This window comes from Talpa europaea (assembly GCF_964194135.1).
Source record: "Talpa europaea genome assembly, chromosome: 1".
Taxonomy (NCBI): Eukaryota; Metazoa; Chordata; class Mammalia; order Eulipotyphla; family Talpidae; genus Talpa; species Talpa europaea.
The window spans coordinates 3,903,301-3,926,285 of NC_140073.1; the positions used below are offsets into that span (position 1 = coordinate 3,903,301).

The following is a 22,985-nucleotide window of genomic DNA, read 5'->3' on the forward strand; positions in this document are numbered from 1 at the left end:
GCCACATCTGTGCCCCTGGTACAGCATGGGTCCAGGCAGGAAGGCCCCCGGGCTGCAGACTGCAGGGGTGGGAGGCTGAAGCAGCCCCCCGCCCCCCACCCCGCGGAATCGCTCTGGCCTCCATCTCTCCTGTCTCCAGGTCCTGCCCAGCTAAGGAGCCAGAAGCTGGAGGCACCAGGGAGGAGTCAGGGTCTGCTGGTAGGGAGGGCAGCGAGAGGGACTGGCCATCAGAGGGCCAGCTCCAGGGCGAGGGAAGGAGCCTGCGTGTCCACAGGGAGCTGGTGGCTGCCCAGGTTGGGAGGGTGGGCTGTTCCACGACGGGGGATGGGGCCAGGAAGGGATACTGGCTGGTTATTCCTCATCAGGAGCTGCTGTTCAGAGCCTTCCATCCACATCTGGGTTAACCCCCCAGCACCCCTAATATGTGGGGCGCTCCTCCCCAGCTGGGAGCTGAGGGAGGTCTGGCCAGGCCTGTGTAGACAAGGTAGGGGAGGCTCAGCCCAGGGGCCAAGGAGAAAAAGGTGCTTGAATTTTCATTTTGTTGTGAAGTCCCCACATGGGCAATGGTGCCCACCAAGCCCTTGGCACTGACCCCCAGAGGCCAGGGCCAGAACCAGCCCCTCGCCCTGCTCAGCTCCTCACCCACCCACCCCAGCCGAGCCCTCCGACATCAGGGCACAGTGACAGGACCACTGTGGAAGGAGCCACAGGAGAACAGTGGGCTTGGCAGAAGCAATGATAGCACCACTGGGAGGCACCTTTCCCCAACTGTCCAGGGTGCCTGAGCCCCAGGATAGGAATAGGGAGAGCAGGTTCCTATGCTGTGGGCTGCCAGGCCTCTCCCCATCTAAGGGACACAGAAACAGCCTACACACTCCAGGTCCACCCCTCAGGCCTTCCCTGAAGAAGCGGCCACAGTGGAAAGTCACATCGGAAGGGGGAGATGAGCCCAGTAGGGAGGGTTCGTGACCGCCTGGCGGTGGCCATCAGTGAAGGCCAGTACATTTGGTCTCAGGCTTAGATTTTTCCCACCCAAAGATTAAAATACATCCTTTTCTTCATCCTGTTTCACTTTTTTAAAACCCTGGGAGCCACCTGGGGCACACTTGGGTGTAGGGGGGCACTCTCCCGGGGGCTGGCCCAGGCCTCCTGTGCGCCCCTCACTGGCAGGCTGAAGCCCCTGGAGTTCACGCTGAGAAGCCCCGCTCTGCCACCTCGGGACACGGCTTCTCCACAACACGACGCCTTGCGGCCACCCTAGTGGTCCTGGGCCCGGGTGACAGGGTCTCTCAAGCACCTGCCACTTGTCACCCGAAAGCTGGCCCAGCAGAGCGTGAGGGGTGACCCGGGCCAGAACCTGCTGCCACCCAGCCGCGTCTTGTCACCTGCTCTGATGACGGGTCTCGGAGCAGAGGTCAGGCTCCCGGTCACCCGAGGGCCCAGTGGCGAACGGGACTCACAGGTGAGCCAGTGCGTGGCGCAGGTGCTGACAGCACGAAGGCAGACGGAGACTCAGAGAGGGGCAGGGGCTGCCGAGGGCACACGGTCTGCCTGAGGCTCCTCCCAGTGCCGCCGGCCCCTCCTCCCAGGTCTGACCCTGGAATCTGCACTATGACCAGGGAGGAAAAAATAAGGAGGGAACTTTATTTAATATTAAAGGTGGGGAGGGGGTCGGAGGAAGGTCAGCTTCACTTGGTGATAGTGTTCCTGCAAAGAGAAGAGGGGTGAAGCTGGGGGGGTGCCAGGCTCCCACACCCCATGGGCACGCAGAAGCCCTGGGCCCTCCCACGTCCCCTTCGCCGCCCCGCGCCCCTACTCACGCGTTCATGCTCTTGCCGCTGCCGCTGAGCACGATGTACGGGGTCTTCTGGGCCTTCTGCTTCTCCTGGAGCAGCGCCACGGTGCCCAGGGGTGTGTCGCTGGAGCTCATCTTCTTCAGGAGCTGTGGGGCAGGACTGTGAGCGCGGGGCAAGCGGTGGGGCGTGCCCCCCCCACCCCCGGGGAGGGCACCCACCGCCTCCTCGTCCAGCTTCTTCATGCGCCTCTCGGTCTTCATCTTGCCCGAGCCCTTGCCGTGGAAGCGGTGGGACAGCTGCCGGAACGCCTGGGGCACACGGGAGGGGGTCAGGCCTCCGAGCCTGCGGGTGCGGTGGGGGCAGGACTCCCCGGCCCCGGACTGGGTGGGGCCCTGGCCCTGGGTGCCAGGAGGGAAGCCAGGCTCCGGAGAAGGCTGCACTGCAACAGGCACTGAGGGTCGCGGTTGGGGAGGAGGGAGGTGTGGGGAGGCCTGCTGGGGCGCGTAAGGCGCGGGGGCCGGTGGACGAAGGTACCAGGCCCGTGCGTGCCCCCGCGAGCCTGCGGCAGGCACTGCTGTGCTACCAGACAGCCCCCGAAGCACAGAGATGCCGCCCCTGGCCAGGCCGGCCAGTGGACACCGGGCCAGGCCCCGCGGCCTCTAGCAGCGGCCTCCCTGCAGCGGCGGGGCCCGGCCTTGCCCCTCGCCGAGGGCTCCGCTCACCTCCTTGGGTGTGAGTTTCCGGCCCGTCTCATCCACGTACTCGATCTTCACGTCGGGCTTGTAGCCGTCCTTCTCCTTGAAGTCCTGGGTGAAGCCCCGGTACTCCTCCCGCCGGCTGTACTTGTCGTCGATGGCCCTGCCCGAGACCCGAGAGCTCAGCGCCGGCGGACGCACGCCGTGCCTGGGCTCCTGGGACCCCGAGCTGGGCCCCTGACCACCCAGCCTCACTCACATCTTGTCCTCGATGCAGTACACGGCCGACGGCAGGGACTTGTTGGGCGCCTTTACCCGGGCCACCTTCTGCACCGTGGTCTCCAGCAGCCCTGGGCGGGAGTGAGAGGGCGGGAGGCCCACCTTCCAAAGGCCTGACCGCCCCGCCCCCCACTGCAAAGCAGGGGCCATGGACCCCTCCCCGCTGTTGTGACAAGGGACACCCCAGGCCCATTTTGCCTCAAAGGAGATGAAGACTCAAGACACTGGGCCCCGGCCCACCCACTGACTAAACATGGAGCAGGGGCCTGTGCTGGGGCGTCGCACCTGGCTGGGCACCTCACCACGCCCCTAGACTGGAAGGAGGAAGACGTGGGCACAGCCATCTTTCCTGGATGGCTGCAGGGGACAGAGCGGCCCACGGCCTCAGGAAGAGGGCAGCATGTCCCATCGGCCCTTCCTACCCACAGGCCCCCTGGTCTGACCCCCCGTCTGCTCCCCACTGTGTACCTCCCTCGGTCACAGCTCGGCTCCACAGCCACCAACGGCTCCTGCAATCCCTCACCTTTGTTCTGACACAGGAGCAGGGCCGCCGCCAGCCCTCTGTTCACGATGGGCTCCTCGTCCAGGATGGTGGTGGAGGAGGCGGAGAACTGGGGGCGTGACGTGGGGAGGCAGTGAGCAGGCCAGAGGCCCCCTTCTAACTCCCTGCCCCACCCCTGCTGAGGTCTTGCCCACACACCAGGCCTGGTGCCAGACGCCTCACTCATCCTCGCCACAACCCTGGGGCTCACAGACTCCGCCAGCAGAGGAGACTGGGACCCTGCCCCACCCCCGCCAGCCCCTCTGCCTCCTCACGTCCTGTTGCTGCTTCTCCTCATCCAGGTTGACAGTGCTCCAGCCAATGTTCTCCTCCCCGTCGGATTCAGAGCCACCTTTGGCCGAGCGCTCCTCATCCCGTTCAAAGTCCTGGGGGACAAGAGACAGAGTGGGCTCTGCGGCCCAGGCCCAGCCGCCCCCACCCAGCACCTGCTGCAGCCCAGCCTGAGCCTAGCAGGCCCGTGGGGCGTGGGCCGCGGGCCACAGACCCACCATGAGCTCCTCCTGCTCCTCTCGGTTGCCCGCCAGCCCGTAGGTGGGGATCTCCCCCAGAGTGCGGCAGAACTCCGACGTGGCATTGAACACGATGGCCCCCTTGCGCTCTGGGTCCTCATCCTCCTCCCAGCCCCGCTGGCGGGACTCCAGCTTCTTCACGATCTCCACCACCTGGGGGAAGGAGCAGCTGTGGGCAAACCCAGAAGTTTCTGGGGAGGTGCCATTGAGACCCAGGAACCCAGATCCTCCCTGGTGGCAGTGAGACAAGTCAGCCCCCTGCCCACAGCAGGCCTCCAATGGGTCTCCCTAGCCTGCTCTCCACTGTGCACTCCCTCGGTCACAGCTCAGCTCCAGAGCCATCAATGCCTCCTGCAGTCCCTGAGCAACACCTCAAAGCCTCAACGGTCTTATGACCACCATGCCAACCCTTCTCCAGAGACCCTCAACTTCCCGCCTCATACCTGCCTGCAGGACAAGGGCCTGCAGACCTCTCTTCCCACTCCCGGCCTCCACCCGCGCCCGCCAAACTCCTGCTCAGGAACCTGTGCAGCAGCACTCCAGGAGCCCCAGGTCGAGACGCCGGGGAAGGCCCAACCCTCCCAGCACTGACCCCGCCAGGGCCCACACTTCTGCCTCCCCTCCCCACAGGGGCTGCCCGGCCCTGGCCCTGCCTCACGCCACCTGCACAGTCCCCTCTAAATACTTCCCTGCTGCTGACAGGATCTGCCCCTGGATCGCCTCTCTCATGCCACCCCTGTCAACACAGGCGGGAAGCCTGGGGTCTCCCCTCTTAAATGCCACACTGTTCATCCTCCTGACAGCGAACTCCTCAGAGAAGTTTCCAGCTATGCCATTCTGTACCCTGCTGACACTTGCTTCTCCGGGTCACCATCAAAACCAAGAGGGCTTTATCTACTGCAAGACAACTGTTTGTTTTTTTTTTTAAAGATTTATTTATGTATTTACTTATTTATACAAGCACTGGGTACAGTCAGAAGCGCGGGAGGGTGAGAGAATTCACCAGAGCCAGAGCGGAGAGCAGAGCAGGCAGAAGGACCGAAGTACACTGCTGAGGGGAGCAGCGGGCGGCAGGAGAGGTCTGCGCACCATGCGGGACCCTCCTCCGGTGGCCGGGGAGCAGCCGGGGATCGAACCGGCGCCGCAGAGGCCGCGGGCAGCTTCGCAACCCAGCGCTCATCCGCTGTGCCACCGGGGAGGCCCAAGACAACTGTTTTTAAAAATGATAACCAGGGCCTCCCCTGGTGGCACAGCGGTTGAGCGCTGGGCTGCGAAGCTGCCTGCAGCCTCTGCAGCGCCAGTTCAATCCCTGGCCGTGGGCGAGGGTCCCACATGGCACGCAGACCTCTCCTGCCACGCCCGCTGCTCCCCTCAGCAGTGTATTTCGTCAGTCTGCCCATTTTGTTCCCAGCTCTGGGCTCTGGTGAGTTCTCTCACCCTCCCGTGCTTCTGATTGTACCCAAAGCTTGTATAAATAAATAAATAAATAAATAAATCTTTAGAAAATAGATAAATAAATAAATAAAAATAAATGAAAGCCATAACCCAACACCTATGTATTAGCCTTGGGCTGACAAGCATCACTAACATCCTTTTGGGCCACAAGTGTCTCCTCCCCCATATTTGTGGTCAAAACCCACAAGCTTTTCTTTATACTTTTATCACACGAAGTCCTATCCCTGAGAGGTGTTAGCTCTTTGTGCATTTTTTAAACATTATATCACCTAAACCTCACTGCTGACTCTTCTTTGACCGTGTCTCAGGCTAACCTGGGCGTGGGCAGCTCTAGCGTGCTAGCTTTTCGCTACAGAACCACGTGGCCACTTGGTCTGCAACCAGAAGGCGCCGAGGCCCTGAGGACAGCCCTTCTGTGTTAACCCTGCTGTGAGCAACCTGCTCTGGTTTCCAGCACCTGTGGGGGGATTCTCTGGGGTCACACCAGGTGTGGGGAGCCCTGGGCCACAACACATACACGCAGCCACTGAGACCACATTAGTTCTTCCCACTCTGCTAGACTGACTCACACTGGGCACAGCCCCAGCTGCCCGCCCCTTCCCTGCTGACTACAGTAGCCGAGTCCCAGGGCTCAGCCTCCTGACAGCAAGCTCCCTGGCCCCAGGGTGACAGCTGACCGCAGAGGCAACACGCGGACAGAGGAGGGGAGGGAGGATTCACCTTCATAATAACCTACAGTGAACACACTGCCGAAATCTAGAAATTTGGGGCCTCCCCAGTGGCACAGCAGGTTGAGCACAGCCTCTGCAGCACCGGTTCGATTCCCGGCGGGCCAGGGAGATACCCACATGGCCTGGCAGACCTCTCCTGCCGCGCCCGGTGTTCTCCTCAGCAGTGTCTTGGGTCCATCTGCCTATTCTGCCCCCCACTCTGTCTCTGGCGAATTCTCTCACCCTCCTTTGCCTTTAATCTGTACCCCGGGTCTTGCGAGACCATCTGGAGGGGCCCATGGGTGAGATGCGGTACTCTATGGTCTGTCACAGGCCCAGCCCCCAGAGCCATGATGCAGGCACCTACGTGCCCAGCCCTGGAGCCCCTCACCTTCTCTCCGCTGTCCCGCAGCTGCTGGAGCTGTTGCAGCTGCCGCAGGCGGCGCCCCTTCTCCAGCTGCTTCTGCAGCTCCAACTCAGCCTCGTCCTCCTCCAACACCTCCGGGGACCCCGCCGGAGCTCCAGCCTCCTCTGGTGCAAGCAAGGGGACAGCAGCTCAGAACACGCCCTTGGGGCCCGGCTCCTGTCCGCTCCCCGCGCTGGCTGGGGCCCTCACCCTCATCACTGATGTCCATGTTCTCCACCCGGGTGTCATCTGACTGGGGAGGCTGTGGCATGGCTTCCTTCTCTGGCGCCTCTTCCGGGGTCTCCTCGTCTGCCTCAGGTACCCGGCGCCGACCCCGGCCCCGCAGCCTGGGGGAAGAGGACTCTGCAGTGAGCATCAGCCCCCAATTGGCCTGGCCCACCCTCCCAGGGCGGGTGGCAGAGCAAACCCCACCTGGAACCGAAGTCCCCATCTTGTGTCTGGTCCCCCAGAGGCAGCAAGTCGTCGGCCCGCACCACCACCTCCTTCTCCTTCTTGCGGATCTTCTTCACCCTCCGCTTGGTTTTTTTAAAGGTCACCTGAGGGGAGGAGAGAGAAAAGCATGGGAGGGGCGGGGGCTGGGAGTCCAGACAGCGAACAGCCACTGCACGCGCCTGGAACCCACTGAGAGGGATGCTGTTACCACCCCACCTGTGAGAGCAGCAAAACGGGAGCACAGAGTGGTGGAGGACTGGTACAAGGCCACCCCTCTCCTGGATGGAGAGCCTGGGCGTCTGGGAGCCTGGCTCCAGAGGCTGCTCTCGCCCGTGAGCCCGGCCACCTCCAAGCCAGCAGACTGCCTGTGCTCCCGCGGCCACACGGCTGTGAAGGGACCAGCTACCCACATCGTCACTAACACTCCTAACAGCCCTCGAGGCAGCTGAGCCACTCCAATCTCAGCCGCTCACAGCTCCACGACCCCGGGACGGGCCGGCTGTGTGGCCAGGCCTGAACCCACTCAGGTCACTCGGCTCAGCCATCCCTGTTCTGGCCACACCCACTGCCTCCCCGAAGCTCTCCCAGGGCTGCACACCCAGGAGGACCAGCAGGAACCCTCGGGCTCCCTGTCCAGGTTACTATCTGATACGTCCTGTATCCGGCTAATTCTGGCGGCCACTGGCCCCGGCGGGAAGGGTGGAAGCACCACCCCAGCACCGGGTGCGGCGTGGGGGCAGTGGGACTCACCATCTCCTCAGGCGTGAGGTACTCGGAGGCGAGTCGGGGCCCAACCGTGCTCAGCGACTGAGCCTGCAGCCGCAGCTTGGCCCGGATCTCCTCCAGCTCCCGCTCCCGCAGGCCGTCGGCCGTGCCTCCCTGCTCCAGCCGGAAGGAGTGCGGCCGCTCGCCCTCCAGCTCCTCGTCGTACTTGGACAGGATCGAGCGGGGCTTTTGCTACGAGGCAAGAGGGACAGGTTAGGACTCGGCAGTCTGCTGAAAAGCCCCAGCGCCTCCCCACCTGGCTCCCGCAGTCCGTGTGCTCCGCCCGGCCCCGAGCCGCCCGGCCTGCCTGGGCCAAGTCGTCCACGCTCTCATCCTCCGCATAGGGCAGGTAGTCGGGCTTCTTCTTCCTCAGCTCCACGTTTTTCTCTGCCCGCTCTTTATCCACCAGGTTCACATTCACCAGCACATCCTCCTCCTCCTGCAGCACGCCTGGGGACAGGCCACAGAAGCTCCCACCTGTCCTCGGCTCAGCGTACTGTGACCCTACCCAGGGCAGCCCAGCCACCTCACCTTTGTCCTTGAGGGTGAGGATCAATGTCTCCCCTTCTCGAAAGGACTCGATGGCGTGCTCCACGGTGAGGCCCTGCAGGTCCCGGGCGCTGTACAGGTCCTGCGGTGTGGGGAGTTCTGGCAGGTCAGGGCCATTCCTCCCGGCCCGGGCCCCAGCCCCAAGGATAGCAGGGCCTCACCTGTCGCCTCTGCCCAAACTCTTCCTCCACCAGAGTGCTGACACCAAACTCTTGGTCCATCTCCTCCAGCAGCTTGGCCTATGTATGGGACCATAACAGGGGTGACCTGTGACTTCTGTTCGGCCACTGTTTTGTTACCTGCAGTTCTGCATTCCTATTCAAGGTCAGAACTGCCCGGTCAATCAAAGAAGCCAAGCCTTACTAGGCGCCTTTCAAATCAATCAAGAGCAGAGAGCTTGATCACTCTGGAAAGGCCATGCCCGGGAGGCCAAGGACTGACGTATGGCACGGGACCCCAGAAACTGACCAGTGGAAAGTCTTGTTGATAAGATGGAAATCATGGCCGGGGGTCTAGGGCTTGATCTCAGTGACAATACCCGGTCACCAAGCAGACTCCCAACCCCTAGCACTACAGCTGACAGCATGTTTTCTGCTCTCACCCCTCCCTTTTCCCTCACAACCGATGCTGTGTGGTTATGCGTAAAAAGGCCAGGATCTTGCCCTTCAAGCAGCACCCTGCATCGTGCAGCCTGCCCACGCCTCCCGTTTACACAGACGGGGCAGGCCCAGCAGGCAGGCCACAGGGGAGTCCAAAACAGATGCCACTGGTCCACCTCCCGCCTGCGCCTCACCTCCCAGGGCAGCCCCTGCTTCGCCAGAACTCAAGCTGTCAGAGCCACCCGGCGACCACCTCAGCAGCCCGGGTCCTCACCCTCTTCTCTGCCAAGTCCTTCTCTTTCTGAAGCTGCCGGCTCCTCTCAATCCAGGCTGCGGTGTCATCCAGCCATGGATCATCCTCCCCCAGCGTCTTTATCTTCCTGTAGAGGGAACAGGGACCTCAGGGGAGCCCAGCTCCTAGCCCCGACCTGGACCCAAGGGCTTCTTGGCAGCCTGCTGCCTCCCTGGCTGGCCCCTCACCCCAGCTTCTGGTTCATCAGGCGCTTCTCCTTGGCGGCCGCCAGCTTCTCCCGCAGCTCTTCCCGCTGTCGCAAGGCCATGGGGTTGATGACGTCGGCAGCCACGGGCTCCTCCTTGGTGCCCGCCTCTGGAAGGGGGGCCCAGACGTGAGGCCATGCCTGCCCATGGCTGGGGGGAGAGGAGGGAGCCACTCACCCTGCCCCCTTCCAGCGCAGGGGGCCAGAAGGGGCCAGGATGGGGAGAGGAAGCCTTCACCTCCCTAGTCTCATTCTACCCTCATACTCTTGTCACCCCCCACAGCAGCATGGGACCCTCCATGCCTTCTAGAGCCCCTCAACTCATGCCTTAAAATTAAACCCAACCCCTGCACAGCCCAGCCCGACCTATGCAGCCTTGCAGAGAAAGACGTGGGGCCTACACTGGAGCTCAAAGAACAGCTGAGCCCACCAGGGCCAGCAAGGAGGGCCCGCGCACAGGTGACCAACTGGTGCAGAACTGGGCGCAAACCCCGATTTCTTCAAAGACCCTTCCACGTGGCCTGTATCCTCCACCCAAATGCCCTCACCCCACCTCTCGACCTCATACTTACCCTTCTTAACAGCATTGACCTCCAATGGCTTCAGCCCCAACTTCGCGCGGAGTTTACTGAAGACGAGAGATACAAGCATTAGAGGCTATCAAAAAAATGGGGCGTTATATGTATTTCTTTGGATGGGGTAAAAACAAGAGAGAAGTGAATGGTGCTCAGGAACCCAATGCAGAGCCCAACCCAGGCAGGATAGGGCGCTGGGCTCCACGTCAGGGAGCGCGGGCACCAGGCCCGGCCAGCCCCGCCAGAGGATGCCAGCCTTCCTCTTAGGTCTCAGAGTCCTCGCCTGTCACAGTTAGCACTTCCGACTCAATCAGCACACTTCCCTATGGCAAAGCCTCTCCATGCAGCTGCCCTGGAAGCCACCTGTCTCGGGGGAAAGAGTAGAAACACAAAGAAGACAACTTACTTGGTCTCCTCAATGCTGAGGGATGAGGCATCTCCTGAGCTAGTTTTGGAACCAGCAGCTGGAACAAGAAATATGACTCAGGAGCTGAACGCAGGGCCCTGGAGCCAGCGTCCTCAGCTCCAGTGCAAGGCCCCACCATGGCACCGGGGCCTCAGAAGTCAGGAAACAGCAGCTTTCCTCACCCAAGTCCTGGCCTCTGAGATGTGTCCCTCTTCCACACCCTTCCTTTCTTGATTCAAAAGGCCCAAACTTCTGCATCCCTCACTCTCAGATGTTCGGTGTCCGCCCTGGCCGCACTCTGACAAGATCCTTGTTGAGTGCAAAGTTCAAATGCCACCCCCTTCACAGACACCTTCCTGTTCAATTATTGCTCACAACTAACTGCTCTCCCCCCCCAATCCAGTGTCATCCCTTTCTGGGCTGCACACAGAGCAGGAACCAGTTAGGCTGCACAACTGCATTCTCCATGCAATTCACTGGTCCCCACAAACAGAAATCAGACATCAGAAGGAGCTCCCCCAGCCAACTGCCACCACACGCTCACCCTGCCCGCATCCCCAGCCCACAACCTCAACTTTCGCTCCTGTATGCCACCAGAAGCCTGGATCCCAATCCTTCTAGGCTCTCTCCAGCATCTTCAGCCTACTCATTTCTGCACCCAGTGGAGTCTTCTCCACTCTGACTTAACCTGATCTACAGTGTGCGACGCAGACCACACCTTTCTTCTAGCAAAGCTCTGCCCACAGATGCCAGGACTCGAGTCTAGTTTTCCTGTCTTTTTGACTACTCTACCTCCCCCCTCGTGGCATCAAGCTCTGCCTGTTACTAAAACACTGGCGTTTCTCAGGTTCTGTTTTTACCTAGTGACATTCCTCTAGCTTCTCATTCTCCCCTCCAGGAATTTCAGCTGCCACCTAAATACTCATAACTCCCACACAGCTCTGCTCAGCCTCTATACTGGGCCTCTCCATGCTCACCAAGTGCAGCACTCTCCCAAACAGAATGCCTTGTCTCCCCTGACAATCAGCTTCTCTTTCAAATGCCTTCATTTCAGTGGACACCAACGCCACCGATACCTACTTACTCAAGTGAAAATTCAAGGCATCATCCTCCACGCCACCTCCTTGCCACCCTCATCGAAGGCTAAACTGTTTATTTATCTTCCGTAACACCTCCTTAGCCTGTCCTGCTCCATCCCACTGCAGGTGCCTCAGTGCAGGCCAGCAGCCCTCATCTGGCCTTCAGTATCCACCACCCTTGACCCACTTCTCAAAGCAGTGACCTTTGCAAAATATAAGTATGAGCTACTCAAACCCATGACACTGCACAACCCTCAGGGCGAAGTGTCAACTTCTTAACAGGGTCTCCGGGGTCCTGCACGTTCCCACCCCTGCCTACCTGTCGGTCTCAAGCGACAGTCTCCACTAGGAGCCCGACGGGCCCCGCCCCGCACCAGCTTTCTGCTCGCTCTGCCAACGCTGGAACCACTTCATCCATCCATCCATTCGCCCCTCCACTCACTCACTCACTCAGGGCTGGGATGTGCCAAGTAAAACAGAAACGTCTGATCTCAGGGAGTTTAGGGAGACAACCCCAATCCCAAGTGACCGCAGGAAGGCTGGCCACTTGGGGGTGCCGGGGCCCCCCGTCTCGGCCTCCAGGCCCGGGGCCGGCCCCTCCCGGAGCCCCCGCCCCGCCGGGCCCCTCACCAGCCTCGTAGCCGTCATCGCGCTTCTCCCGCTTGACGCGCCGCTCGGAGGGCTCCGCCTGGCCGCGCTCCCGCCCGTGCGCGCCGCTGCGGGTCTCGGCCTCGGCCCCGCGCCGCCCGCCCCCGCGCTCGGCCCCGCGCTCGCGGCTCCGCTTCCGCCGTTCGCCCCCGCCGCTGCCGCCGCCGCCGCTGCGATGCTTGTGCTTCTTGTGCTCCCGGTGCCGCGGCGGCTGCTCGGCGGCGCCCCCGGTGCCGGCCGCCGCCGTCGTCCCAGCCGCCTCCTTCTCCCCGCGGTGCTTCTTCGACGACCCCATAGCGGTGCGAGCGCCCCGAGCCCGGCCGCCGCCGACCCCCGACGACGCAAAATGGGAACACTTCCGGGTCGCGGGCCGCCGCGGCGGTGTTGCCGGAAGTCAAGAGCGGCCGCTTCCGGCTCCCCGGAGCCCGCCCCAAGGGCTCCTGGGAAGGCGGGCGGGCGGCCCCTGCGCATGCGCCCCCCGTGCGCGACCCGCCCTGGGCTGGGTGCCCGGAGCTGGAAGGCCGTGGAGGCCGCCGTACCCGGCGCCCCAGACCCGGGAGCCCGTCCTGGGCTCCCTCCGTTCGCGCACCCCCAGCCAGGGACGCGCGCGGCCCCTCGACCTCCAGTGGCGTCCTCCCAGGGGACGCCCTGGGGTCTGTCGGCTTCCCTGACAGCCCCCCCCCCCCATCGCCCCGGCTCAGCCCCTGGAACGAACCAGTGTTGTCAGCAAGCGCCGTCTCCCCACGTTCCCTGGGTTGGGGCTTTAAACCTGCACTCAACTGCTGAGCCAAATGTGGCTTTTTCCCCCCTTGAAAGGAGCTGTAACTTGAAGTAACTTCGAAGTTGGAAACCCCGTTCACACAATCCCTCCTGACACCCCCCCCCCCCCCCGCCCACAGTTGCCCAATCTGGCGGCCCCTTGCGCCGCCAACCTCACCATCTGCTAAGATGTGATATAATTGCTCCTTTAAAGGTCGTCCCCCTCCCGCTTCGGACTGGGGTTGCCAATGGCGTGCGCCATCGGGCACTATTGGCTCTTGAATTTCTAGGACCCACCATTTAAAGTGTGTGTGGGTGGGTGGGGGTCCCGCAGCAGTTGCTCTGCCATATGTCCCACTCATCCATCAAGAGCAGGAGCAGGGCTGTGCTTGGGGGTGGGGGCAGCCAGAACAACCAGAGCTCCTGGGGAAGGGGGTGACAGCTAAGCCTGCTGCCTGCCCACCTGCCACCTCCTACGCCCAACCCAACCCAACCTGCAGCTTCTTCCCACCGCTGCCATCAGAAATCCCACACTGTATTTTCCATCAAACATTTAATTTTTAAATCAGGGGCCAGGCTCCTGGCCTAGGATTGGGGTGCAGTGCCTGTCAGGCTGCCTGCAAGTGGGATCTCTCCTTGGGGGGGGTTCTCTGAGGAGAGGGTTCATTCTCACCCTCATTGAACTGTGGCTCCTTAAAGATGAAGAGAGAGGCGCCTGGGCTCTGCCGCTCCCCACCTCAGTGACCAGGGATTTGTAGTGGAGGGAAGGCCATTGCCACTGATGAGGTAGGTTCAAGTCCGGCTCCTGTGCTATGTGACTGTGGGCAAATGACTTTCTCTCCTCCGGCCTCAGTTTCCTTATTATGAATTGGACTTTGTAATCTCCACTTTGCCCCAAGCTGTTCTAAAGCACAAGGCAGAACGTTCATGGGGTGACTGTCAGATGTGTGTAGTACCAGCCCGTGGGGGGGGGGCGCTGGTGTGTTATACCCTCCTGTGTCCTGGGGCAAATCCTTGAGGAAAATAATCCTGGCCCCACCTTGGGGATGGGGGGGGGGGCCCTCCTGACTGCTAGAGCTCCAAGCCTGGGGACCAGGGCAGCACTGAAGCTGGACATAGGGTGGACCGAGGCCGCTGCTACAGAACCCTGAGATGTCCCCAGACAGCCAGCCCCAGGCCAGGAGCAGGGTGGGGGTAGAAACAGCTGGGATGACCCTTCAGGGCCCAGAGGGCCAGTGTTGGCACCCCCTTACCCCGCAGCCTGGCAGAGCAAGTTGTTGGCAGCCAGCTGACCTCACCTGGGCTTCCTGGAGGTACCCTCCGTGTTCCCCTTTTCTGCCTCAGCCAGCAGCTGCTCCTCTTCCAGTCCCAGTGCCGACAGCACCTGGGAGAAGCGGCGCGTGACCGTGAGCCGGGCATTGGTCTGAGGAGAGAGAAGGGTTCCCGCTGTGCACCAAGGCCCGCAAAGACACACTGAGGGCCTGTTACCCTGGTTACTCATGGGGTGCCAGCACTTCCACATGGACAGTGGCCTGGTGTAGGGTAAGTATCAGGCTTTTCTGCCCTCCCGCCATTAGGATTGATGATGGAACCCTGAGGTCCTGAATGCCTGATGGCGGGCACCTGGAGTAGGGCGCGTGCATTTGTAGGTGGAAAACCCGGGCTGAGAGACTGGGCTTAGAAGGGCGGCGTCACGAGGACGCCAGCGAGAAAAGAAGAGAGGAAAGAACAAGAGCGAAAGAGAGACCAGAAGGAGAACGAGGAGAGCAGCAGAGGCCACGAGAGAACGCCGGAGAGCCCAGACCGAGGACTCGCCGGGGGCTGGGAGGCCCGCCAGCCTCCCAGCACCCCTGCCTGCCAGCCGTGTACCTGGTACACGGTTCAATAAAAATAAAAGCCTGCAAAAGCCACCAAAGGCTCCAGGACTCCTTCACCCGTCTGCTCGAGTCATAGAGATCCTGCTCTGTGCTCATCCTGCTGCTACCCCTGGGGTCCCCATCTAAGGGGACCCCTCCCACCTCACTTCCCTACCCACTCATCTGGTGAGAGACTCTTCGTGCGCAGGTGCTAGCCCTCACCTGCATGGCCTGCTGGAACAGGTAGGGCCGGGCCTGCACCCTGTGCTGGATGCCCCGCAGCTCCTCCTGGTATTCTGTGAGGCGCTGCCGCTCCTGGCGCCTGCAGGGAAACCGCAGCTCACAGCCCATCCCCACTCACCAAGGATTCAAGGCCTCCCACCCTCACCTTCACAAAGCCCTTTCATTGCCATTCTTACCCCAGATTCCTCCTGAGGTCAGTGGGCTGGGGAGGCTTTTTCGCACCTTCCCACCCATAGCCTCTGTGGCTATCACCCTCGGCCTCGCCCTCCTCCCACGATGATGGACACCTGGCCCCAGGGAGCACAGCGTGAGCGTGTCATGCACACTCCGGGGCCTAGGAGGGGTGAGAGGGTGGCAGGACCCCCGCCAGGCTACGAGACTGCCACAAGGCGACATGAGACTGAGTAAGAGCGCAAAGATCCATGGGGGCCGGGAGGTTGCCGCCTGGCCAGCCTGCGTCCACAACCCCATGCCAAGCCCGAAGCTCAGGAGGGCTGAGGGACGGCTCCAAGGGTGCAGAGCTGAGAAGGGAGGCGGCCCTACAGCCAAGCCACAGGGTTGTGCAGTCAGGGTTTGCCCGCCTCCCAGCTATCCCAGGAAGAGAGGCCACTGGGCTGGCTGGAGCCTCCTGTTGCTGGCGCCCATGCCCCTGTGCCTGGGAGGGGGAGTCTGGTCCCCCCTCAGATAGTTTAGTAGGAAACGGACACACTTGCCAGCATGCTCTGTGGTGCTCACAAGCAGCTGGCTCAGAAAATGAGGCTGGGAAGCACAGAAATACATTGCAAATGAAAGAACACATCCTGCAAGCTGGAGGGTGCCCTGGGGAATCACAAACCCATTTACAAAACCCGGTGTATAACTTGTCGGGGACATGTTTGCTCAACAAGCAAAGCATCCTGGCAGCGAGATGGACGTCTGGCCGCGCACTCAGAGACCACAGACAGGGCTCCTAGCCTCGTGTTTGGGGCTGTTTTGATCTAGTCCTACTGGTTTTGAGCTTTGATAGTATAAGCAAAACTTGAAAGTGTGTTGATGGGCGTAGAACAATTGAACCTGGAGCTAGTCAACAGCTGGGGGACTGTCGTTATTACCCGGGTGACCTTGGACCAGCCCCTCCTCCCTCTGCCTCTGTCTTCATCTGTACCAGCGGCAACGTGACCGGGCAGGCAGCCTGGGCAGGAGGCTCAGGCCTGTGGGAAGCTGAGGGGTGGGACTCCTCTGTCCTTCCTCTCACACCTCAAGCTGCTTCTCTGCCCACCGGGCCCTCGGGGCCACGAGCATCCTACCTCAGCTCCTCCACCTTGCGCTGGGTGGCCCTGGGCCCCCGGCCTCCGCTGGGCTCATAGGCCGCCAGGCAGCGGGCCACCTGCTGCTGCACTCGCTGCACCCGGGCCCTCCGCAGCTCGGCCTGTAGCTGTTCTTCCTGCTCCTGCCGCTCCCACTCCTGCAGCAGGCTTCTGGAAGGTGGGGGCAAGAATGGGAGAATTTTTGGGGGAACAGGAATCTCACAGAGGAGCAGGGGCTTGAAGGGAGGGAATGTAGGAGCCCAGAGAGCTAAGGTCAGGAACTGGGTTGTCACAGAAGTCTGACAGGATGGAGGCTGTGCCCGCAGGCCCTACTCTATCTGGAAGTCTCCTGGCCTCCTCAACCAGGGATATGCCCCAACTCTGAGCCTACGCCGCCTGTGACCCCACCTGTGTCACTTCCCCTGCAAGGCAGCTCTCCTTGAGGGCGGGGGGCCAGACCTTGTTCTCTCCGGTCCCCATTTCTATCAGGGTCTGTTGGTGTGAGGGAATGTTAGACAGATGGACAGACGGATGAATGATTGGGAAAGAGAAACAAAATGGCGGTGGGAAGCGTGGGTGCGTGCATGGAGGCGTGAGAGGTGTGGGTGGTAGAGTAAACAGCACCGAGGTTTATCTGGAACATTATTTCCCCAGATCCTGTGGTCTGATCCTTTCTGTCCTGGCCCAAATGTCAGGATTAGCAGGATTTTCCCTGGCTGCCCCCCAGGTCCTTCCATCTCCAGCTGTACATTGTGTTCATTTCTTTGTGAATTATCCCTCCAAGTAGAACGTGAGCCTCATGAGAGCAGGGTTCCTGTCTGTCCTGTTCACCAGCGATGGACCCGCGGATCTATTAGAGCCCATATGCAGAAAATCTGTTAAATGGCTCTTCCTCTCTCCATGCATAGGCCTCCCCTCTCCATTCATGTGGCCAACTCTCAGCCTGTAGAGCCCCGGGGGCTTCCAGCTCAGGTCCTTATCATCCCTCACTTGACACCCGCCCCCATCCGCCCACTCTGCTCTTGGTGTCTCTTGTTGCAGCCCCAAGTACAGCAGTTCCCTAACTGCGGCCTGCATTGATGTTTCCCCGTAGGGCTCCTACAGCTGACCTTGAGCTGCTCGGGTTGGGCCAAGTCATTTTATCTTTATATCCTGAAAACCCATGAGTGGAGACGCAATATATGTTAACAGCCACTTGGTTAGTAGATGAACTGCTAGGTGGAAGATGGGACATGAATGACTTGTGTCAATAAATAGCTGGCCAGTCAGAGGGAGGGAGGGAGGGCGGGAGGGAAGAGGGGGGCTGGGGGCGGGCTGGTGGGCGGGTGGGTGGAAGGACTACGTGAAAGTCGGGTGAGTTGAGAAATGCGGGGCTAGTTGTGAGGCTGAAAGACTACGTGCTTCTGGGCGAGCTGGCTCTTTCTTGACCCCTTGCCCTGGGATCCCACCCTCTTCCTCCCCCCACCCCACCTGGTGGCCTCCTGTCGCTTGTAGAAGGTGCGGTTTGGCAAGTTGGCGCTCCAGCATGTCTCAGCATCTCCCACGGCAGGGGCCTTCCCGCTCCGGCTGGGGGACTGGACAGCCGCCCACAGAGCCTTCCAGGTCCGCTTTTCGTGGCCTGTCCAAGGGGGACAAGTCAGAGAGTGCCTGCTCCCCCAGCCCGCCGGGCAACCCCACCGGCTCCGGAGTCCAGCCCAGCCCTGTCTGAAGTCCTGGCTCCCAACCTCTCGCCCCATGGTTCGGCCTCCTGGAGACCTGAGGGGCTAAGCCCCACACTCACCACAGTGCAAGTCTTGCTGGAACTGCCGCTGCAGCTGCTCCAGGCCCCACGGCCCCTCCAGCTCCTGGGCCCTGGCCTTTTGCCTCTGCTGCCCTTGGGGATTGTTGGAGCTGGAGTCTCTCCCTGGACACTGGGGTTCACCCTCACCCCAGGCCTCCTCGCCAGAATTCCACCCCTTTCTCTGAGGATGAGTCCTCCTCGCCTTGTGCTCCACTATCTCGGCCTCCTCTGTCACCTCTGCAGCCCGGTCCCCCTCCAAGGTGAACCCCAGCCTGGAGAGCTGGCGCTGGTCTCCAGGACTCAGGCCCCTCTCAGCCTCCAGTTCATGGGCCTGCTCAGACGTGGGCCCTGAGCCTGGCCTCTTCCTGGAGAGCTGCAGGTCCGCCTCATGGTGGGGCTCCAGTCCGTGGCCCTCTGCTCTGCCCCCCAGTGCAGAGTCATAGCCCCAGGCCCTGAGCTGCTGTCTCCTCTCCTGGCTCAGCAGGTCTGTCTTCCAGCAGAGGCCGTAGGTGTCCGGGAGGTGGGCCGTGGACTTGCCCCAGGGCTTGCGCTGGGGAGCTGCTGGGGGCAAGGGCAGGCCTTGGTGGTGGGAGGCCAAGGAGGACTGAAGCGGAGATTGGCTTTCTGCTGTGAAGCTCTCCCAGGCCCACTGGAAGGGGAAGGAGGGTCTCCGAGAGGAAGCGGAGAAGAGACTGAGGAGGGAGAAAGCAGCGGTCGGGTCGGGGCGCTGCCCCCATCCCCCTCAGGGCCAGACACCCAGCACCCCTCCGGGCCTGTCCCCCAGCTGCTTACTCCTCGGCCTCTGCAGAGTCGCAGTCTTTCTTGTTCAGGCCCCTGGGCTTCCGGTCCTTCTTTGCTATCTGCCCTGCGCTCTGGGCCCTCTGCTGCTGGCCAGGAAGGACGCCACCTCCGCGCCTGACACCCCCCTGGGTGAAGCGGGGAGAGGAGGCTCAGCCATGAGCGGCTTCCAAACCACCTCACACCACCCCCAGGACCTGCTGTGCGCCCTGGGAGCGCCTCTGCACCCCCCTTTTCTTCTTACATATCCATGTCAGTAACTTCAAGTGAATTTTTGAAATCACAAACACATGCTTTTCTCATTGTCAAGCAAACCCTCTGTTGACACTAAAAGCAACTTACCTCACCTCAACTCTTCATATCAAAATAGCAGCAGGGTCTCCCTGGTGGCACAGGGGCTTGAGTCTCAGCACTATGAAACTGTCTGCAGCCACAGCAGCATGAGTTCAATCCCCGGCCAGGGAGCAAACCACATGGCGCAGCAGACCTCTCCTGACTCGCCCGCTGCTTCCCTCAGCAGTGTATTTCATCAGTCTGCCTATTCTGTTCCCCACTCTGTCTCTGGTGAATCCTCTCACTCTCCACACCTCTGGCCTGTACCCCAGCTCTTGTATGCATAAATAAATAAAATAAATCTTAAAAAAAAAATAGCAGCTGCTGTTTTCTGAGCCCTCCTGAGGGCTCTGGCCTTCTGTGCGTTCTCCTTCCCGGGGCGGAGGTGCAGTGAGGTGCTCAGACGAGAACACTGAGGTCAGAGAGAAACACTGGACTGAATTCTCACTAGTGAATCCAGCCACATCTGTTCCCAGAGCTCTAATTCGTCACCACTGCACTCCCTGCCCCTGGGGTCTGAATAACTCTTCTGACCACCACAAAGTGTAAGGAACTCAGCGTCTTTCATAAAAGCCTGTCCTCAGTGTTCCCTAATTACCCACTGGAAGCTGGGGAGTCATACCTGGACATCATCCTCGTCTCGCCCCCTTGTCCTTAGACCTGCCCATGTCCCTGCCCCCACCGGCCTCCCTGGCTCTCACCTGAGCCTAGTTAGCCTCCTGGCTCCTCCCAGGTCTCCCACAGCCCAGTCACCCCCAACCCCAGATATCCAGCCTGCCCCCAGGCAGTTGGAAATTCCCCTTGGCGCCCCTCCCATACCTGCTCAGCCTGGGGGATGCTGGACAGAAGCTCGAGCAGCCCCGTGGTGGTCCCTGGGGCCTGCAGCTGCGTGTCCTGCCTGGGTCTCCGGGACGTGGTCTTGATCAACTGTTGGTGGGTGTTTAACATTATTGGTGTCCTGCCCCACCCCCCACCTGCCAGCCTTGGAACTATCTGCCTATCTCTATGGCAACCTGTCCTCAGCCAGTCTCAAGGGCTCTGGCAAAATGCAGGCCAGGAAGGGGCAGCCAGGGTATGTGATGGCTCAGGCCAAAAACCTGGTGTCACCCTTGACCCCTGCCTCTCACTCACCACACCTCAAGCACCAGCAAACCCCACTGGTACCACCTTCAAAATACATGCAAAATCCATTTCATTCACACCCCCATTAACACGCTCCCCCAAACACACCCATCTCTCCTCTGGGCCCCTCACCCAGCTCCCGCCTTTTGCTCCATTTCTATTCTCTACTCAGCAGCCAGAGTGGTTATGTGAAGAGCAGAACCTGTTGTGCCTTCGTTCCAAACCCTCCAAAGGGCCCCCCAAAGCTCTTCCATGGCCCCTGTCCATCCGAAGTTGCCACCACTGTCCCTGCCACTTTGGCCCAACCACATGGTCCCTTCAGCCTACCTACTGGCCCCCCCCTCAGGGCCCCTGCACTTGCTGTTTATTCCCAACATGCCCTTTCCGGAAAATCCATGAGGCTCACTCTCATTTCCGCTAAAGTATCACCTGCCAAAAGCCACCTGAGGGCCTCCCCGGTGGCGCAGCGGTTGAGTGCTGGGTTGCGAAGCTGCCCGCAGCCTCTGTGGCGCCGGTTCGATCCCCGGCTGCTCCCCGGTCACCGGAGGAGGGTCCCGCATGGCGCGCAGACCTCTCCTGCCGCCCGCTGCTCCCCTCAGCAGTGTCCTTCGGTCCTTCTGCCTGCTCTGCTCCCCGCTCTGGCTCTGGTGAATCCTCTCACCCTCCCGCGCTTCTGACTGTACCCAGTGCATGTATAAACAAAACAAACAAACAAACAAACAAATAAATAAAACATGTCTCTATTAAAAAAATAATAAAATTAAAAAAAAATAAAAAAAATAAAAACAAAAGCCATCCGGGCAGCACCATCCTCTTACTCTGCTTACCAACGTGTCAAAAATTCATTTGCTCCCTGGCCGTTCAGGGTGAGGCCCGGCAGTCCTCTCCCGCCTCAGCAGCAGCTGCTTTTGGGAATCACATCCAGCAGCATAAACGTGCGTTTCTCTCTTCACCCCACCTTCCCCGCCCCAGTGTGACAGCAAGGGCTCCACTTCCCTTCGGTGTCAGCTCCCGCTCCCCTGCAGGGGCCCCTCCAGCCAGGCTGTCCACCCCTCGGGGGACGGCTCGGGCCAAAGTCCACTTCTCTGTCCACTCACGCCCCTGACAGTCAACCAGGCTCATGTTTTTTTGTTCTGTTTTTTTTAATTTTGTGTAGAAGAACTGAGGTGTGCCGTGTGGGTTGGCTCCCTGGCTAAGGATGGAACTCAGGCCATGGAGGTGATAGCCTGAGACTGAACACCTAAGTCCCAGGGAGGCCCCAGGCTCGCATTTCAAACACCATCTTTTTGTAAACGAATCTTAACTTTATCAGTCCTCCAGGCTTCTCTCAAACTGGGAACTCTCTGCAGATGCCCATGGGCGCCCCTCTCCTGCACAGGGGTCCAGGGGCCACGGTGCCCTGGTCCAAGACTGAGTGCTCCATCTTCCCCACCGTCCTCCCCAGTTTGGCCTCCCTGTAGGCCTTTAGCATGAGGCCTAGACACCTCTTCCCTAACTTGCCTCCTCCTGCCCTGCAGGTAATGCTCATGTCAAAGTGTACCCAGAATCTGAACCCCTTTCCGCTCCCAGCCCTCTCACCCCCAGCTCAGGCCATCGCCTGTCACAGAAACTTCATCATCTCTCCTCTGGCATCGCTCTGTATCTTTGTAGCCCTTCTCAAACCTCTGCTTAATCCAGGCCATGGTTGTTTTAAAATTGTGTAAAATCTCTCTGTAGCGGGAAGGTTTACCACTTTAACCATTTCTGAGCGCCATTCCGTGGCCTCAGCGAACTCGCAGGGCGGGAGCCACCGCCACCGTCCGCAGAGCTTCCTTCTCCTCCAGCACTGAGGCTGCACCGGCTTCCCCCCAACTTCCCTTCCAGGGGTCTCACGGTTTTGGGGACCACAGAGAAGCCAGCAGAGTAGCCTTTCTCTCAGGCGTCCCCTGGCAGAGTTACCCGCTCGTCCTTTCTGTTTTAAGACGGGGCCTATCCCGTGAGCACTGACAGCACGCTCGGTTTGTCTGTTCCATGGGTGTTGGGGGGCTGCTGGAGGCACAGGTGTGCATTACCTGTTCACATCCCCACGCCCCAGTCTTGGGGGCACTGCCCAGAAGTGGAACTGCTGGGCTATATGGCAATTCTATGCACAACTTCCCAGTCCTTGCCAATATTTGTTATCTTCTGGTTTTGTTTTGTTTATGATAACAGCCTTCCTTGTGGGTTTTGGGTTAAAACCTGCAGTGGGGGCCCCCCTGATGGCGCAGGGGTTAAAGTCTCATGCTCTCAAGCTGTTGGCAGCCAGAGTTCAATCCCTGGCCCGGGAGCAATCCACATGGCGCAGCAGACCTCTCCTGTCTTGTCTGCTGCTCCCCTCAGCAGTGGGTTTCAGTAGATCTGCCTGTTCTGCTCCCCACTCTGTCTCTGGTGAGTCCTCTCACCCTCCCCACCCCCACCTCTGGCCTACACCTCCAGTTCTTGTATACAGTGCTGTGAAGCTGTCTGTAGCCTCTGTAGCACGGGTTCGATTCCTGGCTGGCCAGGGAGATGCCCACATGGCGCAGCAGACCTCTCCTGTCCCGCCCGCTGCTCCCCTCAGCAGTATTTTCAGTCCGTCTGCCTGTTCTGTTCCCCACTCTGTCTCTGATGAAGTCTGTCACTCTCCGGCGCCTCTGGCCTATACTCCAGTTCTCGTATAAATAAATAAATCTTTAAAACAAAAACAAACACAAAAACAAATCTTGCAGTAGTTTTGAAAACTCAAGTCCAAAGGCCTACAAAGGCTTATGAGACCCAAGTAACCCAGCTTCCTCTCCGTGCCCCGCGTCCCCCTCACTGCCTCTTTG

At 60.5% G+C, this 22,985-nt stretch overlaps 2 protein-coding genes across 2 annotated transcripts; both read right to left on the reverse strand.

Moving 5' to 3' along the window:
• Positions 1–1,666: 1,666 nt before the first annotated feature.
• SART1 (spliceosome associated factor 1, recruiter of U4/U6.U5 tri-snRNP) lies at positions 1,667–12,278 on the reverse strand (the record flags this gene model as incomplete). Its single annotated transcript, XM_084237041.1, has 20 exons — positions 1,667–1,707; positions 1,821–1,942; positions 2,015–2,104; positions 2,519–2,654; positions 2,751–2,841; positions 3,294–3,381; positions 3,587–3,697; positions 3,821–3,994; positions 6,398–6,537; positions 6,623–6,759; positions 6,845–6,969; positions 7,616–7,822; positions 7,938–8,080; positions 8,162–8,261; positions 8,341–8,418; positions 9,053–9,158; positions 9,259–9,385; positions 9,848–9,903; positions 10,257–10,314; positions 11,966–12,278. 20 exons carry the CDS (start codon positions 12,276–12,278, stop codon positions 1,689–1,691), a joined length of 2,421 nt encoding a protein of 806 aa, XP_084093167.1. The 3' UTR covers positions 1,667–1,688.
• Positions 12,279–14,036: 1,758 nt separating this feature from the next.
• TSGA10IP (testis specific 10 interacting protein) lies at positions 14,037–19,986 on the reverse strand (the record flags this gene model as incomplete). Its single annotated transcript, XM_084252355.1, has 7 exons — positions 14,037–14,165; positions 14,821–14,920; positions 16,128–16,298; positions 17,598–17,745; positions 17,908–18,599; positions 18,700–18,833; positions 19,858–19,986. The coding sequence occupies 7 exons, from the start codon at positions 19,984–19,986 to the stop codon at positions 14,037–14,039; spliced, it is 1,503 nt and encodes a 500-aa protein (XP_084108481.1).
• Positions 19,987–22,985: the final 2,999 nt, after the last annotated feature.